General features: G+C 44.4%; 1 protein-coding gene across 9 annotated transcripts in view; it reads left to right on the top strand.

The window, feature by feature from the left end:
• kcnt1 (potassium sodium-activated channel subfamily T member 1) overlaps positions 1–19,003 on the top strand; it is a 172,078-nt gene that overhangs the window by 113,189 nt on the left and 39,886 nt on the right. For all 9 annotated transcript variants that reach the window (XR_010000164.1, XR_010000165.1, XM_062959802.1 and 6 more), the window contains 11 exons: positions 174–222; positions 353–412; positions 593–667; positions 2,150–2,233; positions 2,535–2,629; positions 5,019–5,199; positions 8,140–8,304; positions 9,343–9,479; positions 9,655–9,718; positions 10,314–10,422; positions 14,268–14,376. Coding sequence is in view for 7 of the 9 variants with exons in the window: in XM_062959802.1 (XP_062815872.1) it covers positions 174–222; positions 353–412; positions 593–667; positions 2,150–2,233; positions 2,535–2,629; positions 5,019–5,199; positions 8,140–8,304; positions 9,343–9,479; positions 9,655–9,718; positions 10,314–10,422; positions 14,268–14,376 (1,128 nt within the window). In the remaining 2 variants the exon portion in view is untranslated. The remainder of the gene's footprint in view (positions 1–173; positions 223–352; positions 413–592; positions 668–2,149; positions 2,234–2,534; positions 2,630–5,018; positions 5,200–8,139; positions 8,305–9,342; positions 9,480–9,654; positions 9,719–10,313; positions 10,423–14,267; positions 14,377–19,003) is intronic.

The following is a 19,003-nucleotide window of genomic DNA, read 5'->3' as shown; positions in this document are numbered from 1 at the left end:
TCATGGCTTCATAGTCAGGTTTGAGCTTAAATTGAGTGATATTTTCCTCGTCTCTTCAGAGCAGACAACATTGTGTTACTACCAAGTTCATGCTTAGCTCTCAGGTGTGCCATCGTTCCTGTAACAGTTTTGCCTTTGAAAAGTTCCTTTTCATGCTCATGTCTTTTCTACAGGGATCCAATCATATGGGTCGACCGGAACAAGCCATTATGGGCAATACAAGTAAGTAAAGAATAAAAGCAACCAGGAGAGAGTACCAAGTTAACCAGTGCGGGGGTTGAACTTTGCCAAATCCTCCGTTCATGATTCCCGCGGACATTATATGCCTTCCTCCATTTCTCTCTCCTTCCAGGTCAGCGTAGCCATTATTAGCTTCCTGGAGACCATGCTTCTGATCTATCTCAGCTACAAGGTGAGGAGAAGGTCTGGAAATTGGGAAAGTAGGCATTGACCTGCAAGACTTAAGAGAAACGGATGGGAGCTGTAGTCCATGCCGATCTGGAAACTGTCGCGCTTGAAACAACTGACTACTTTTGAGAGGGAGGCACAACAACAACAACAACAATGTCCACTTTCTCTTCTCTTCTTGTAGGGAAACATTTGGGAGCAGATTTTCCGCGTCTCCTTCATCCTCGAAATGATCAACACTGTGCCCTTTATTATCACAGTGAGTTTGTGGGACGGTTTGTGCACCTCTCACCCACCTGTCCATGCACTTATAATTAAATAAATGGCTACACAGGACAAATAAACATATTTGCTTGTGCATGTAACCAGTTGTTGATATGTAAATATGTTTGTGCATGCGATGTGTCTTCCTCTTTTCCTACTGCCTTAACCCTTACCAGGAATTATTGTGCTTATTAGTGAGTTGCATCTTCTCATGATATGGCCAAAATATGATAGGTTAAGTCAGTGATTCCCAAAGTGGGCGCTACCACCCCCTGGTGGGCGCTGCAGTAATCCAGGGGGGCGGTGATGGCATCTATTAGGACACAGGGGCTGAGCTAGAGGAGTGGGCTCTTCTTCCCAAGAGCTGAGACAGGGCTGAGGATCTATACCTCTCCTGAGGCGCTTGTTGGGACACAGAGGGCGGAGCTAGGGAAGGGGGCGGGGCCTCATTCCAAGAGCGTGAGACAGGGCTGAGCCTCTATACCTCTCCTGAGAGGACTTTTAGGACTAAAGGGCGGGGCTAGGGGCAGGGGCGGGGCCTCTTCCCAAGAACATGACACAGGGCTGAGCCTCTATACCTCTCCTGAGAGGCCTTTTAGGACTAAAGGGCAGGGCTAGGGGCAGGGGCGGGGCCTCTTCCCAAGAACATGAGACAGGGCTGAGCCTCTATACCTCTCCTGAGAGGCCTTTTAGGACTAAAGGGCGGGGCTAGGTGTGGGGGCGGGGCCTCTTCCCAAGAACATGAGACAGGGCTGAGCCTCTATACTTCTCCTGAGAGGCCTTTTAGGACTAAAGGGCGGGGCTAGGGGCAGGGGCGGGGCCTCTTCCCAAGAATATGAGACAGGGCTGAGCCTCTATACCTCTCCTGAGAGGCCTTTTAGGACTAAAGGGCGGGGCTAGGGGCAGGGGCGGGGCCTCTTCCCAAGAACATGAGACAGGGCTGAGCCTCTATACTTCTCCTGAGAGGCCTTTTAGGACTAAAGGGCGGGGCTAGGGGCAGGGGCGGGGCCTCTTCCCAAGAGCCTCTGTATACCTCCCCTGAGGCGCTTGTTAGAACACGGGGGCGAGGTATAAAGGTTCCGCCCCCTCTAGCCCCGCCTCCTGTGTCCTGGCAGGCACCACAGGACAGGGATAGAAGCTCAGCCCTGCCTCAGAGCTCGTAACCCTGCCCATCCCAGTCCTGGCCGCCCATTTGTGGCCCCGGCCACCTCTTCCTCCCAGCCCTGCATCTTCGACTGGGGAGAGGCTCAGCCCCGCCCTCTTGAGCAGGAGCCACGCCCACCCCTCTAAGCCACGCCCCCCTTTCCAGGGAGAGCTGAGTAATATTTTTTTTGAAAGGGGACGGTAAGCCAAATAAGTTTGGGAACCACTGGGTTAAGTCATATATAGCTAATTCAGGCATGATTTGTGTGTGTGTGTGTGTGTGTAAATGGACTGCACCCAAATAAAGCAAATAACTACACTTTGTTGTTTTCAGATCTTTTGGCCGCCTTTACGGAACCTGTTTATTCCCGTTTTCTTGAATTGCTGGCTGGCCAAGTATGCCTTGGAGAACATGATCGTAAGTCACCGGAGATCCCTTTCAGCACTCTTTTATTTCATTTATTTTCTTTTTCTAGGCTTCAAATTGGGATGGTCAGTATTGGTGGGCACACGTAAACATCCCAAGGCACCCTTGTAAATACAAATCAATTGCATTGGAGCCCCATATTTACAAATTCATCAAGTTACCAAACGCACCTGGTGTTGTGTTGTTCCACGTCCAACGTTCTTCCGCCCTATTTTCAATCTATTTTTTTTTTGGACATTTGCATTGTGAATTGTACACCTTTTGCATATTTTTTTATCTCTGTCCTCTCCAGAATGACCTACACCGGGCAATACAGAGAACCCAGTCTGCGATGTTCAACCAGGTGCTCATCTTGATCTGCACTTTACTCTGTCTCCTGTTCACTGGGTAAGCTCTCACTCAGTTGATCTTCATATTTTAAGAGAACGGAGGATCCATTCCAGGGAGTTGTTGAATCTAGGAGGTTATGAATGTTTCTTATGAAATGTTGTGTGTTCTCTAATTTACCTATAAACATAATAAAAATGAAAATATGTATATATGTGTGTGGTTAGGGTGTCCTCCCACGTCCACAAATAGCTGTAGCTCCCACTACTCAGGAGACACCAATGACCCTCCATCCAATGATATTACAGGTTATGGCGAGCGCCGTGAACATGTCCAAGAGCCCTGCCAATGTCCTCCACAAACACCATACTGCCCACCACCCATAATAAAGGGGACAATTTCATCCTAGATTTTCTGTTTTTCCTCCACCACAGGCATCCCAGTGTTTCTGACTCTCTCAATTTGCATGGAATTTGCATGACCCCGCCCCCTGCCTCTCCCATAACCCTTTCCTATTCTTTTCTATCTCACACAGCAAACAAAGGAATTAATCAGAAGCTCAACTGCCTCTCTTCGTGACTTGAGGCGGCTCACAACACAGTCAAAACACACAAACGTAAAAATTCTATAATCACACATATTAAAAAGTCGTTGTATAAAAGATATGTATTAATCCTGCCACCACAACCCACTGTCTGTGTCACCCAAGTGGATTTCAGGGACTTCTATTCCCCTAGAAAAGAACTTTGCCAAGTTCAAATTCAACGTATTATCTTGACTGAAAGAGACCTGAATTAATTGCGTCTTTGAAGCCATACCGTGGTTGGGAATTTCAGAGTTATGGGGCCATTATAGAATTCCTCCAGAATTCATCAACTGGAAGGGTTGGACTAGATGACCTCTGGGGTCTTATTTGTCTTTTACATTGGGTCTCTTGTCCCTAAGAACTGGAGGGGAAAACCTTTCTTCGCATCTATCCCTTGGCTTCCTTTCTTTCATCATATGTTTTTAAGAATCCTGATCAACAAACCCTAACCCTATCCTTCACTCCCTCTGTCCAGGGATCTGATATCACAAGAAAACTCCCCATCATCTGAAGGCTAATTCCCAAGAGAAATTGACTTTCCCCCTGTTGCTAAGGACCTCCAATAAAGCAGAACGGTGGGGTTCACAATTGCTGGGAGATGACACTTAGTTAAGTATGGAAAACCAAGTAGCCAGTCTAGGATATCAGACAGTTATTATTTTTGTGCTTTTTAGGATCTGGTACAGCATGTAGAATAGAGTACAAAAAGCAGCTCTCTCTGTGGCATTAAATTCCCCTCTCCTTCTCCCAATCCATAGGCAGCCCTATCTCCCCTTCTCCTCTTACATTAGCTTCCCGTCCCTTTCTGCATGCCCTGTGTCCTCGGCCTTGAGTCCAAGTTGTATAGAAATGGATTCTGATGTTTCCTGGTGGCATTGACTTCAGTTGCCACCAACGACGGAAAGTGGGAATGAATCACCGCCTGCTTTCAGAGCCGACACTCTTGAGTCCTGTGAATGCTTTCTGCGGTGGCCTTCATGAGACTCTGCTTACCCATTGAAAAAGACCTGGACTTATCCAAGAGCCATTCAAGCAGACTCTTAACATCGCCACATGTTTGCTGATGGATCTGCTAGTGCTATTGTTGGGTTAGGTTCAAAGAGCTCACACTGTGAAAAAAATACTGTATAGCTTTGTTATACAGGAACCTTTCCCAAGGCAAAACTCTTTCAAGAACATAGGCAATCATAGAAGACTTGAATCATGAGCTTGAGAGCTAAGACAGGAACCTGAACCTTTTGCCAACGTTGTCTGCTCTGAGCAACACCAAGTAAACATCACTTAATTCAAGCCCAAGCGCGACCAAGAAACCATGATATCATGCCTCACACACCTGGGTTTCAAGGACTTCTCACGGAGTCCTTCTGAATGCCCAGTTAATCTATCCTTCACTCCCTCTGTCCAGAAGACCTAATCTGATATCACAAGAAAACTCCCCATCATCTGAAGGCCAATTCCCAAGAGAAATTGACTTTTCCCCTGTTGCTAAGGAACGAACACTGGAATCCAAACATCCTCTTCTTGTTTGGTCTCTTTCTCATAAATAGATTGTATTCCTCAGTTACATTCCAACAACGAGACTCATCCCACCAGGTTTCAGTGATGCTGATCATATTATCCTTGCTTTGTTGTATTACGAGTTTAAGTTCATCTCATTTAATTCCCATTCTCTGTGAATTAGTGTATAAGACGGAGACTGGAATTCAGAATGTATGTGTTGGGAGAAACTGGAATAAAAAAAAATTAAAATAATTCTGTATATCAGATTTGGAAGATGGCCAGGATTCCATTTCTCATTTGTTTCTAGGGAAAATCCTGTCAATTTTCATGGTGAGTAACTGTATCTCTGACTTGTTCCTCCAGAACCTGTGGCATCCAGCACTTAGAGAGAGCCGGTGAAAACCTCTCGCTCTTCAAGTCCTTTTATTTCTGCATTGTCACTTTCTCGACGGTCGGCTACGGCGACGTCACCCCCAAAATATGGCCCTCCCAGCTGTTGGTTGTGATCATGATCTGCGTTGCCTTGGTTGTATTACCCCTCCAGGTACGGACTTATTTTTACATAGTTATGGAGGTATTGCATGAAGCCTGGTCAAAGTGGTCCCTGGTCAGAGTGGTCCCTAGTCAGAGCAGTCTCTCGTCAAAGTGGTCCCCGGTCAAAGTGGTCCCTGCTGAGAGCGGTCCCTGATCAAAGTGGTCCCTGGTCAAAGTGGTCTCTAGTCAAAGTGGTCCTTGGTCAAGTGTTCCCTGGTCAAAGTGGTCCATGGTCAAAGTGGTCCATGGTCAAAGTGGTCTCTGGTCAGAGTGGTCCCTGGTCAAAGTGGTCCCTGGTCAAAGTGGTCCCTGGTCAGGGTGGTCTCTAGTCAAAGTGGTCCCTGATCAAAGTGGTCCCTGGTCAAAGTGATCTCTAGTCAAAGTGGTCCTTGGTCAAAGTGGTCCATGGTCAAAGTGGTCCCTGGTCAAAGTGGTCCATGGTCAAAGTGGTCTCTAGTCAAAGTGGTCTCTGGTCAGAGTGGTCCCTGGTCACAGTGGTCCCTGGTCAGAGTGGTCTCTAGTCAAAGTGGTCCATGGTCAAAGTGGTCCCTGGTCAAAGTGGTCCATGGTCAAAGTGGTCCATGGTCAAAGTGGTCCCTGCTCAGAGTGGTCCCTGGTCAAAGTGGTCCATGGTCAAAGTGGTCCCTGGTCAAAGTGGTCCCTGGTCAAAGTGGTCTCTGGTCAAAGTGGTCCATGGTCAAAGTGGTCCCTGGTCAAAGTGGTCTCCGGTCAGAGTGGTCCCTGGTCAAAGTGGTCCCTGGTCAGAGTGGTCTCTAGTCAAAGTGGTCCATGGTCAAAGTGGTCCCTGGTCAAAGTGGTCCATGGTCAGAGTGGTCCCTGGTCACAGTGGTCCCTGGTCAGAGTGGTCTCTAGTCAAAGTGGTCCATGGTCAAAGTGGTCCATGGTCAAAGTGGTCCATGGTCAAAGTGGTCCATGGTCAAAGTGGTCCCTGCTCAGAGTGGTCCCTGGTCAAAGTGGTCCATGGTCAAAGTGGTCCCTGGTCAAAGTGGTCTCTGGTCAAAGTGGTCCATGGTCAAAGTGGTCCCTGGTCAAAGTGGTCCCTGGTCAAAGTGGTCTCTGGTCAGAGTGGTCCCTGGTCAAAGTGGTCCCTGGTCAAAGTGGTTCCTGGTCAGAGTAGTCTCTAGTCAAAGTGGTCCCTGGTCAAGTGTTCCCTGGTCAAAGTGGTCCATGGTCAAAGTGGTCCCTGGTCAAAGTGGTCCCTGGTCAAAGTGGTCCCTGGTCAAAGTGGTTTCTGGTCAAAGAGGTCCCTGGTCAAAGAGGTCCCTGGTCAAAGTGGTCCCTGGTCAAAGTGTTTCCTAGTCAAAGTGTTTCTTGGCCAACAGATAAGTTTCTCCAGGACCGTAACTCGAGCTGCTAAAACATCACACTGTTCTTTTCGAGTGAAGCCCTCCCATGGGGCTCAATGTCCAGCTTTCATTTAGCCTTTTTTGTTCAAACTTCATTGCCAATGATACAACCGAGAGCCCGGAACGGAAAAGCCTTGATAAGTCAGCTCAGTCTCTGATGTTGTTCCTGAGCTGATGGGTCTCCACCAAGGAACGGTGCCCTTCGCTGCCCAGTCGGATGAGTGAGAGCTGACCTTTCGAAGCTGACAAGCGAGTTTTCTTGCTGGGATGCTTGGGGACTGCCAATATTTTCTCCCGGCTGTGTAAACTGTCACCGAACCATTGAGCTGTGGCTGGTTGATGCCTTGAGCCCGAAAGGAAAAAAAACAAACTCACTGATTTATCTTTTTTTATATCCCATCGGACTTTTTGTTTACAGATCTGGGTCGCTCTTCGGTAGTTTATTTCTAAAGAAGAGAGAGCAAAAGACCAACATATTTTGCTGCCTCCAACTAAAGATGAGACATTACTTCATCAGACTGGTGCCGAAAACACATGAAACTGAGGGCTCTTCCACACAGCCATATAGCCCAGAATATCAAGTCAGATAATCTACAATGTCTGATTTGAACTGGGTTGTCTGAGTCCACACTGCAATATAATCCAGTTGATTTTATACCACTGTTTGGAAAAGGCCTGGGAAAGCTTCTCTTCACAACTTTTAGACTTTCTGGGTTCCGTAGCTTTCTTTTTGCTGCCATAGGTTTTATGCAAACTGAGCCAAACATTTGCCGTATTTGAGGTAAAGAGGGAACAAACACTATAATAAAAATCCCATATCCATAGGCATATTGTCTCCAACATTAGTACCAAAAGGGTTAGGAATAAGTTTATATTAAGTTTGGTTATCTGGGGTGCTGGTTACCTGAAACTGGATATGAACAAACACCATTAATTTACCTGACTTCCCTTCCCAGCATATCATAAAATTGCTCTGATGGACATGGAGATTTCTAGAGAGGTATTCTCTTTAGGGACCCCTCTACACTGCCATATAATTCAGTTTGAAACTGCATTATATGGTTCGTGTAGACTCCTATAATCCAGTTCAATGCGGTCAAGTTGTGTGGTTATGGGGCTCTTGCTGTACTGAGATGCATTCCAGCTTTCACCTTACTCCAAAGCATTTTCCTTCTGATCCCAATATTTTCAGACATTACCAGGGTTTTTTCTTCAATCTTGAAGCCTCTGGGTGTTTTTTGACAATAGATAAGTAAGAGTTTAAACATGAGTAACAGCTGGCAAAAATGGAAGGTTTTGGATAAGCAATTAGCTGGGCTCCATCTAATGACTTATGGTTAAATAATTTAATGTCCTCAATAGCACTAAAATACTTTATTATATTTTTTGTGAATGTTGTGCTTATTGAGTATGCAGGCCAGGGGTTTCAAGGCTCCACTTAATATGAAGGAGGGCCAAGCTGTGACAATGGGATTTCCCAAAATCCTAAACAAAGCAATGGACAAAGCCTGGGCAATTCTGGAAAGAGTTACCCAAAAGCAACTTTCAAAGTTTAGTAAACATCTTACTCTCTTGTCATGCAGTTTGAGGAACTGGTGTATCTGTGGATGGAGCGTCAGAAGTCCGGAGGGAATTACAGCCGCCACCGGGCTCAGACCGAGAAGCACGTCGTCCTTTGTGTCAGCTCCCTCAAGATCGACCTCCTCATGGATTTCCTCAATGAATTTTACGCTCATCCTAGACTGCAGGTGAGAGCTAACCGATCTCTACCCGTATCTCAGTCTTTTCAGTATCTTTTCAGTCTCAAATCCTTGTAGGATCTATGGCAAAGCCACCAAAGTGTGTAAGCTTCAGACATCTCCAGATTTCCTTATCCAACTAGGAGCTAGAAAACTGCATAATAATAATAATAATAATAATAATAATAATAATAATAATAATAATAATAATAGGCCAGGAAAGAAGTTTGGAAATGCAAAACAAGCTCTTCTGTTTGCAGAAAGCTAGAAACGCCTAGCAATTTTTGGAAACTTCTCTGCTTCTTTCCTCCCTTTGCTGTTTCTGTTTTTACTGTTTAGTCTGATAAAGAATTTTGGAATGCTCCAAGGTCAGTTGTATGTTTAATTTTAAACTTGTTTCAAATTCCCATCCCACTCGAACTGTTGGCCTCCCATATCCACAGACTCCATATCCACTGATGCAGTCATCCATGGATGGAAAATGTTGCCAAAAGACATCACAAAAAACATATTTTGATTTTGCTATTATAAGTGAGGTGCCATTTGACTACACCACTGTATATAATAAATCATGAGCATCCATTGATTTTAATAATAATAATAATAATAAAACTTTATTTATACCCCGCCACCATCTCCCCAATGGGGACTCGGGGCGGCTTACATGGGGCCATGCCCAAGACAATACAATATAACCATAACATAATACAATTAAATAATACATTACATAAAATAAACAGTACAACATAAGATCGAAACAGCAATATAACAAGAGCGGGCCGCATGAACACTACATTTAAAAACTAGATTAAAAATTAAAACTCTGGGTGAGAAAGGGATCAGAACAAAAACCTCGAGGGACGGGACATCAGATAGTGAACCAGTCTAGAGGATAAATATTGGGGGGGGGGGAGTAGCATAGAACATTTACTGGTATCATTAGAAGTCCTGGAAGCAAACCCCAGTGGATACCAAAGACCCAAACACGTCTTCTATTATTTTAATACATTTCTACTTAATAGTTCAATTTCTTCCCTTCTCTTTCAGGATTACTATGTGGTGATCCTCTGCCCATCGGAGATGGATATTCAGGTGCGGCGGGTGCTACAGATCCCTTTGTGGTCTCAGCGGGTGATCTACCTCCAGGGATCTGCCTTGAAAGATCAGGATCTCTTGAGGGCAAAGTGAGTTGGAAAATGGAAGCAAGTTCAGCAGAACAGGGAGGCAAGGAGCGGATCAATTGGGACCTCTTAGTGTATCACTGGGGGATTTGTAGTACATCCCTATGCATTGTAGTTTTACAACAAGACTATTAGCATGCTCTGCCAAATTCTCTGACGGGAATCTTTCTCATTTCAGGATGGACAATGGCGAAGCATGTTTCATCCTCAGCAGCCGCAACGAAGTGGACCGCACAGCCGCTGTAAGTCCAAAGTAGTGGAGTTGCTTCGAATCCATCACTCTTCTTCATTCAAAATCGCCGATCCCAAGGCTCTTGTTTTCAGTCTGGAAAAGATACAGTCGCTCACTATGTTATTTGAGAAACTATAGTCCAAATGATAACTTTTCCAAGAACGGAAATGTGATGAATAAGTACTCCTCCGTTGTATTTTTTTAAAGAGCATTTTCCAAAACATCATAAGGAACATGTACTGATTCATGTCCCTTTGGATTGATTTGTGCCTTCTCATTTCCTCTTCATTAAAAAACAAAAAGACTGGAAAAAAGAGAGAGAACTATCAGTGTGTTTCAAGATGCTCTGGTCCCATCTGTACTGCAGTTTGGAACAGTATTATATGGTCAGCGGAAACCAGGAATGGGCAAACTTTGGCCCTCCAGGTGTTTTGGACTCCAACTCCCACAATTCCTAACAGCTGGTAGGCTACAGCACCCATGTTCTTAAGGCAGGCTGTGGATGATGGAAGATGTAAGGCACACCTAAGAGATTAGGATCAAGCTTGGTGTTGTACTTACAGATGTATTTCTGGTGGTCATTTTCCTCTTTTTTTCCTTTATAGGATCATCAAACTATCCTCAGGGCTTGGGCCGTGAAGGACTTTGCTCCAAACTGCCCTCTGTATGTTCAGATCTTGAAGCCGGAGAACAAGTTCCATGTCAAGTTTGCTGGTAAGTGCGTTTAGTTTCCGTTTTCCTCCTCAGCTCGTCTCTTGGGTTGTTTGCCGAAATGGTCGAATTGCATTCTGTATTGTAGCGGGACTCCAGATTTTCTCAATCTGATGATGATGATGATGATGATGATAATAATACACAAGCCCGACCAGGAAGCCATCAAATCATGGCTTACGCACCTGGGTTTCAATGACTTTTTCTTACGGAGTCTCTCCAAATGCCTGATTAATCTATCTTCCACTCCCTCTGTCCAGAGATGTAATCTGAAATCTCAGGAAAACTCCCTGATCACACACAGACTCCTCAGTTTTCCCAGTTTGAAACCCATCCTCCCTTTTGTCCTCTGAGAAATCCTTGCCCCTTGCTGAGCCCTAACACTCACGACCTGAGCGGGTTTATAGTGGGAAACACAGACATGCAAATAGACTAGACCCGAACCATTTATGGCTTTGTAGGGCTTTGAATTGTGCCCGGAAACACACCTCTGGAGCTGGGTTTTTTCCCCATGTCTTTTTATTAGTGTTTTTCCCATGAAAGTGATACATGAATAAAATAAAATAATAATGTAGAGATTACATATAAAAGCAGTAACATAACATAAACCTTGTACACCCCACAGTGAGCTAGTCAATAGAGAAAAAAACCCAAGAACAACGGAAAGACAAAAAAAATTACAAATAAAAAAGTGGAAAAGAAACAAGAAACAACAGGTAACATGAAAACACACACACACACACACACACATATATATGGGCCACTGGTGGCGAAGTGTGTTAAAGGGCTGAGCTGCTGAACTTGTGGATCAAAAGATGCCAGATTCAAATCCCAGGAGCAGAATGAGCACCCGCTGTTAGCTCCAGCTCCTGCCAAACTAGCAGTTCAAAAACATGCAAATGTGAGTAGATCAATAGGTACCGCTCCGGCGGGAAGGTAATGGCGCTCCATGCAGTCATACCAATGGCCACATGACCTTGGAGGTGTCTACGGACAATGCCGGCTCTTTGGCTTAGAAATGGAGATGAGCACCAACCCCCAGAGTCGGAAACGACTGGACTTATCATCAGGGGAAAACCTTTACCTTTATATATACAGTAGAGTCTCACTTATCCAAGCTAAACGGGCCGGCAGAACGTTGGATAAGCGAATATGTTGGATAACAAGGAAAGATTAAGGAGAAGCCTATTCAACATCAAATTAGGTTATGATTTTACAAATTAAGCACCAAAACATCATGTTATACAACAAATTTGGCAGAAAAAGTAGTTCAATAGGCAGTAATGCTACGTAGTAATTACTGTATTTACGAATTTAGCACCAAAATATCACGATGTAATAAAAAGATTGACTACAAAAATGCGTTGGATAATCCAGAACTTTGGATAAGCGAATGTTGGATAAGTGAGACTCTACTGTGTATATATATATATGTGTGTGTGTGTGTGTGTGTGTGTGTGTCACACCTTTCGCCTCTGCTCCCCCCCAGTGTACATATATATGGACTTCCATCTAATGCCTGCTCTCCTTACCAATTTATATCTTAAATAGTAAATTATCTTATACATTACCTTCCAGCCTCCACATTTATGTATATATTTTAGATTTGTGTTTTAAATCAGAATTTTAACATTCACGCTCTTTAAGTAGACCTTGATAGAGTCCCAGTTTGTTTGTTGTTTTGGTTTGCCATAATTGTTTGATAATAGATATGTTAACCTATCCATATTCATAATCTCAAGTATTTTGGTGTACCACCTGCTAATTTCCGGTGTGTCTTTATCTTTCCATAACTTAGCATACACCATCCTTGCGGTTGGAGCTGTTTTAATACGTGGAGTTGCATGCTCCCTGTAATCAGCTCCTGTTAGTAATCTGGCTGTGGCTCTATGCACTAGTTGTAGTTCCCGAGCAGTCTTCAAAGGCAGCCCCATGTAGAGAGCATTGTAGTAATCAATCCGAGATGTAACCAGATAGATAGATAGATAGATAGATGATAGATAGAGGTATTGACAGCTCCCATTTCTCCGCCAACTTGTCGGTGCCTGTGTTTATTGCATCCCATTTCAATTTGTTTCCCTGTGTTTTTCTTTTTTCCTTTTAATACATTTTTTAAAAAAATCTCTTCCTATCAGCCAAAAACATGGGACAAAAATATGATGCATTTTTCTCCTCTGTGTCTAATCGCCTTGGACAGGCTGCTTGGGAAGTTGTAAGGATCTATCCCTGGGCTCCCCGGCGGGGACACGGCTTGCGGGATGGGCCCCTCGCTGGGTTTGCATCTGCCGAAAATCCAATTCAAAAGAGGCGGCTAATCGCTCAACTTACGTAAGGCAGGGAAGCGACAACATCCGTCGTCTTCTGGGAGCGACACTCAGCCTGAAAGGAGCCTTGCAACTGTGCAAAGCAAGACTGTTACTATTGGGGACTGCAAGTCCCCGAATCCCCGAGCCAGGCCGTCTATAGTTAACTAGAAATTGGAGTCCAAAAAAGTAACATTTCCGCTTCACAAGCAGATGAATTCTGGAGCTGCGGTTGTGCAATAGGTTATACCGCTGAACTGCAGTTCAGAAGGTCGGCAGTTCGAATTTGCAGGATAGGGTGAGCTTCCGCTGTTAGCCCCAGCTTCTGCCAACCTAGCAGTTCAAAAACATGCAAATGTGAGTAGATCAATAGGTATCGCTCCAGTGAAAGGTGCTCCAAGCAACCGCTGAGCTGCTGAACTTGCTGACCGGAGGGTGAGCTCCCGCTATTAGCCCCAGCTTCTGCCACCCTAGCAGTTCGAAAACATGCAAATGTGAGTAGATCAATAGGTACCGCTCTGGTGAAAGGTGCTCCATGCAACCGCTGAGCTGCTAAACTTGCTGACCAGAAGGCCAGCCGTTTGAATTCACAGGATAGGGTGAGCTCCTATTGTTACCCCCAGCTTCTGCCACCCTAGCAGTTCGAAAACATGCAAATGTGAATAGATCAATAGGTACCACTCCAGTGAAAGGTGCTCCATGCAACTGCTGAGCTGCTGAATTTGCTGACCGGAAGGCCAGCCGTTCGAATTCTCTGGATAGGATGAGCTCCTACTGTTATCCCCTGCTTCTGACAACCTAGCAGTTCAAAAACATGCAAATGTGAGTAGATCAATAGGTACCGCTCTGGTGAAAGGGTAATGGTGCTCCATGCAATGGGTTCAACCGCTGAGCTGCTGAACTTGCTGACCGGAAGGCCGGCAGTTCGGATTCTCTGGATAGAGTGAGCTCCCACTGTTAGCCCCAGCTTCTGCCAACCTAGCAGTTCGAAAACATGCAAATGTGAGTAGATCAATAGGTACCGCTCCCGTGAAAGGGTAATGGTGCTCTATGCAATGGGTTCAACCACTGAGCTGCGACATTTGCTGACTAGAAGGCCGGCAGTTCGAATTCTCTGGATAGGATGAGCTCCTGCTGTTAGCCTCAGCTTCTGCCAACCTAGCACTTCGAAAACATGCAAATGTGAGTAGATCAATAGGTACCGCTCCGGTGGGAAGGTAATGGCTTTCCATGCAGTCATGCTGGCCACATGACCTTAGAGGTGTCTACGGACAACGCAGGCTCTTTGGCTTAGAAATGGAGATGAGCACCAACTCTCAGAGTTGGATACAACTAGACTTAATGTCGGGGGAAACCTTTACCTTTACCTAGTACATTGTGGATTAGATAAAAGCAGATTTTATATATCTATAGTGGTCATCATCCCCGTGAAGTTAGAGGGTTGACTGTAAGGAATGAAGCAAGTGGGGGGTTGTTGATGATGTGGGTCGCCTGGCAATTCTCAGGCTGCATTGAAACTCATAGCCGAACTCTTCTCCCTTTCAGATCACGTGGTCTGCGAAGAGGAGTGCAAGTACGCCATGTTGGCACTCAACTGTGTCTGCCCGGCCACCTCCACTCTCATCACGCTCCTCGTTCACACGTCCCGAGGACAGTAAGTAACCGATTCACTACTAACAGCCAAGTCAAGCAAGAGACTCGGAGATTGTAGCTACTACAGTGTTCAACAGTGGTCATGCGTATCCAACAGCAAAGTAGCCAAGCGCAAGGGCAGATGTCTTCACTGTGTCTGGTTGTGATTCCTAGGTTGTGCCAATCAACTGTCATATGATATTATTTCTAGAGCCCATTTTTTGCTTGATAGTCAAGCAGTGCTTCTTGTAAATTGGAGCACAGTCCGGAGTGACTCCCAGGTATGTTGGTGTGCTGCAATGCTCCAGTGGGATTGCTTCCCTGGTCATCCTCAGAGCTCGAGATGCTTGCCTGTTCTTAAGAGAAAAAGCACACATATGCACTTTAGATGGATTAGGAATCAGCTGGTTTTCCCTGTAAGAGGCAGTAAGACCACCTAAAGCTTCGGAGAGCTTTTGTTCAACCATTTCAAAGTTCTCTGCTTGAGTGGTGATGGCACGATCGTCAGCATAGAGGAAACTTTCTGTCCCTTCTGGCAGTGGCTAGTCATGTAAACATGGATGAAGCAAATACGCTCCCATGAGGCAGGCCGTTCTTCGGTTTTCGCCATTTCTCTGACCCTGGAACTCGACAAAAAAGCTCCTACTTCTGAACTAAATAATAATAATAATAATAATAATAATAATAATAATAATAATAATAATAAAGCTGATAAGGAGAAGACCTGGCTCTGGCTCACGAATGGGACCTTGAAGAAGGAGACAGAAGGCCTGATCCTTGCAGCCCAGGAGCAAGACATCAGGACAAAGGCAATCAAGGCCAAGATCGAAAAATCAGCTGATGACCCAAAATGCAGACTGTGCAAGGAAGCTGATGAAACCATTGATCATATCCTCAGTTACTGTAAGAAAATCGCACAGACAGACTACAAACAGAGGCACAACCATGTGGCCCAAATGATTCAATGGAACTTATGCCTCAAGTCCCACCTCCCAGCAGCAAAGAACTGGTGGGATCACAAACCTGCAAAAGTATTGGAGAATGAGCACGCAAAGATACTGTGGGACTTCCGAATCCAGACTGACAAAGTTCTGGAACACGACACACCAGACATCACAGTTGTGGAAAAGAAAAAGGTTTGGATCATTGATGTTGCCATCCCAGGTGACAGTCGCATTGACGAAAAACAACAGGAAAAACTCAGCCGCTCTCAGGACCTCAAGATTGAACTTCAAAGACTCTGGCAGAAACCAGTGCAGGTGGTCCCGGTGGTGATGGGCACACTGGGTGCCGTGCCAAAAGATCTCAGTCGGCATTTGGAAACAATAGACATTGACAAAATCACCATCTGCCAACTGCAAAAGGCCACCCTACAGGGATCTGCACGCATCATCCGAAAATACATCACACAGTCCTAGACACTTGGGAAGTGTTCGACTTGTGATTTTGTGAAACGAAATCCAGCATATCTATCTTGTTTGCTGTGTCAGACTATGTCGTTGTGTCAATAATAATAATAATAATAATAATAATAATAATAATAATGTCTTTGTGTCAATAATAATAATAATAATAATAATAATAATAATAATAATAATATCCCATTTCCTATCCCCAAGTAGCATTTTAGGATGAGGCTTCTTATTTATTTATTATTATGTACAAATGGTTATCCTTGATCGGTTGCATCCGCATGGGTAATTTCTCTATATAGCCTCAGGGTTCAACTCACTTTTGGGTTCTCCCCCATGTTCTCATAGCACTTTTAACTTCCTCCATGTTTATAAGTCTTACTTAGTGCACTTTGATCAGCCCATCCTTATGTTTTTTATTGATGTGTTTTAACTTTGTCTTATTAATGGTATGATTTTAATCGTATGTTTAAATTTTTCATTTGTGCGTTTTTGGTATTTGATGTTTTTGTAGGTATACTCTTTTGCATTTGTAAGCCGCCCTGAGTCCCTGCGGGGAGATAGAGGCGGGGTACAAGAATAAAATTATTATTATTATTATTATTATTATTATTATTATTATTATTATTATTATTTTATTATGACACAGCAAACAAGGTAAACATGCTGGATTTCATATCACAAAATCACAAGTCGAACACTTCCCAAGTGTCTAGGACTGTGTGATGTATTTTCGGATGATGCGTGCAGATCCCTGTAGGGTGGCCTTTTGCAGTTGGCAGATGGTGATTTTGTCAATGTCTATTGTTTCCAAATGCCGGCTGAGATTTTTTGGCATGGCACCCAGTGTGCCCATCACCACCGGGACCACCTGCACTGGTTTCTGCCAGAGTCTTTGAAGTTCAATCTTGAGGTCCTGATAGCGGCTGAGTTTTTCCTGTTGTTTTTCGTCAATGCGACTGTCACCTGGGATGGCGACATCAATGATCCAAACCTTTTTCTTTTCCACAACTGTGATGTCTGGTGTGTTGTGTTCCAGAACTTTGTCAGTCTGGATTCGGAAGTCCCACAGTATCTTTGCGTGCTCATTCTCCAATACTTTTGCAGGTTTGTGATCCCACCAGTTCTTTGCTGCTGGGAGGTGGGACTTGAGGCATAAGTTCCAACGAATCATTTGGGCCACATAGTTGTGCCTCTGTTTGTAGTCTGTCTGTCAGCAATTTTCTTACAGCAGCTGAGGATGTGATCCATGGTTTCGTCGGTTTCCTTGCACAGTCTGCATTTTGGGTCATCAGCTGATTTTTCGATCTTGGCCTTATTTATTTATTTATTTATTTGCAGCATTTATATTCCGCCCTTCTCACCCCAAAGGGGACTCAGAGTGGATCACATTACACATATAGGCAAACATTCAATGCCTTTTAACATAGAACAAAGATCAGGCCTTCTGTCTCCTTCTTCAGGGTCCCATTCGTGAGCCAGAGCCAGGTCTTCTCCTTATCAGCTTTTCCTTCAATTTTGTCAAGGAACTTTCCATGCAGTGTTTTGTTGTGCCAGCTGTCAGCTCTAGTTTGTAGTGCGGTTTTCTTATACTGCTTTTTTTGTCTGCTGTGCTTTGAGGAGTTTCTGATTTTTGACTTCAATCAAAGCAGGTTCTTCACTTTGCTTTACATATTCTGCCAGGGCATGTTCTTCTTCTTTGACTGCTTGTTTTACTTGTAAGATATTATTATTATTATTATTATTTGAAACTACCCAGCATTGGTTTACAAATGCCTTGAGTGTGTTCAGTTCCTAATCCAAATGCAGTGGAAGCATATACTTGTGTGATTTTTATGGACTGATAGCTAGGATTAAAAGGATGTTCTCTTGAGGCCAAGCCATCCGTCTGAAACTCAGCAGCAGGAGGAGGAAAATCTGGCCTCCTTCTCGGTGTTTGATTTGTCTGCTTTGGCCTCATCGCTCCCCTCGTCACGCTTTGTAATGCGGCAATGAGAAGCCTCTGGCAACTCGCCCCTGTTGTGGCTCATTATGAAAGATGTCACGGTAGGGTTACGGGCTCTTTCTCATTTCTCGAGTGGCTGGGTTTGGAGCGAGGAAGCCAAGCAAATTGTCTCCGAAGGACACACTTGATGGGGTTCAACCCGCCGGTGGCTTAGTTTATCTTTGCTCGGCAGTCAATCCATAAAGCTTCCTTTTACTCGAGTTCAGGAATGGATAAATGGGTTGCTGTGAGTTTTCCGGGCTGTATGGCCACGTTCCAGAAGCATTCTCTCCTGACGTTTTGCCCACATCTATGGCAGGCATACTCAGAGTTTAAGGGGTCTATTGGAAACTAAGTAAGTATATATCTGTTGAAATGTGGCAAATTGGAACCCTCATGAGTGCCTCAAGCAGGCAAGACTTCTTTCTCCCACCCTGGACATTATTCCACGGATATATAAACCTCAGCCCGGAAAACTCTCAGCAGCCCAGTGATTCTGGCCATGAAAGCCTTCAACAGCAGTTTCAGAAAATATATTAAAATATATTTAATTTTAAAATATATTTGCCTTTAAGTCATCCTCTCAAGAGACAAAAAGAAGCAGACTTCTTTAAAAGTAACCTAGTTGGTTTACTCACAAACTTCATGTATTCAGCATACAGGTACTTTGCATATCAATCCAGTTACAAATAGGATTTGAAGTAGTTTCTGTGTGTAGGTAATACAGGGAAGCAACAATCCATAGTCCAATGGAGTTTAATGGTTCCGTACAGGATACAGTTCCTGCATTGAAGGATACAGTTCTTACTGAAGTCTTACTGAACTGCTCTAAAATAGAGTCTGAGTCCTGAACAAGCCCAGTTCTGATCACATTGTCTGTATCCCCTCCCACAATAAAGAGTTTATTGTGGGTAAAATTGCATAATACACACATATACACTACAGTAAGCAATCTGAATTATATACACAACATATAACTAGTGAAGGCTTGTGAAGGTTGCTATTTCCAACAGTTGGGAGGAGTCTGATTGCGTCTTTCTGTCAGCAGAATGGGGTTGGATTAGATGGCTATTAGGGCCTCTTCCAACTATTAAGCCTCTATATCAGTGGTTCTCAACCTGTGGGTCACCAGATGTTTTGGCCTTCAACTCCCAGAAATCCTAACAGCTGGCAAACTGGCCAGGATTCCTGGGAGCTGTAGGCCAAAACACCTGGGGACCCACAGGTTGAGAACCACTGGTCTAAATAAAAGC

The sequence above is a fragment of the Anolis carolinensis genome, unplaced genomic scaffold (genome assembly GCF_035594765.1).
Source record: "Anolis carolinensis isolate JA03-04 unplaced genomic scaffold, rAnoCar3.1.pri scaffold_7, whole genome shotgun sequence".
Classification (NCBI taxonomy): domain Eukaryota; kingdom Metazoa; phylum Chordata; class Lepidosauria; order Squamata; family Dactyloidae; genus Anolis; species Anolis carolinensis.
The sequence above is the reverse complement of the archived record's forward strand: the minus strand, read 5'-3'. Positions and strand labels throughout refer to the sequence as shown.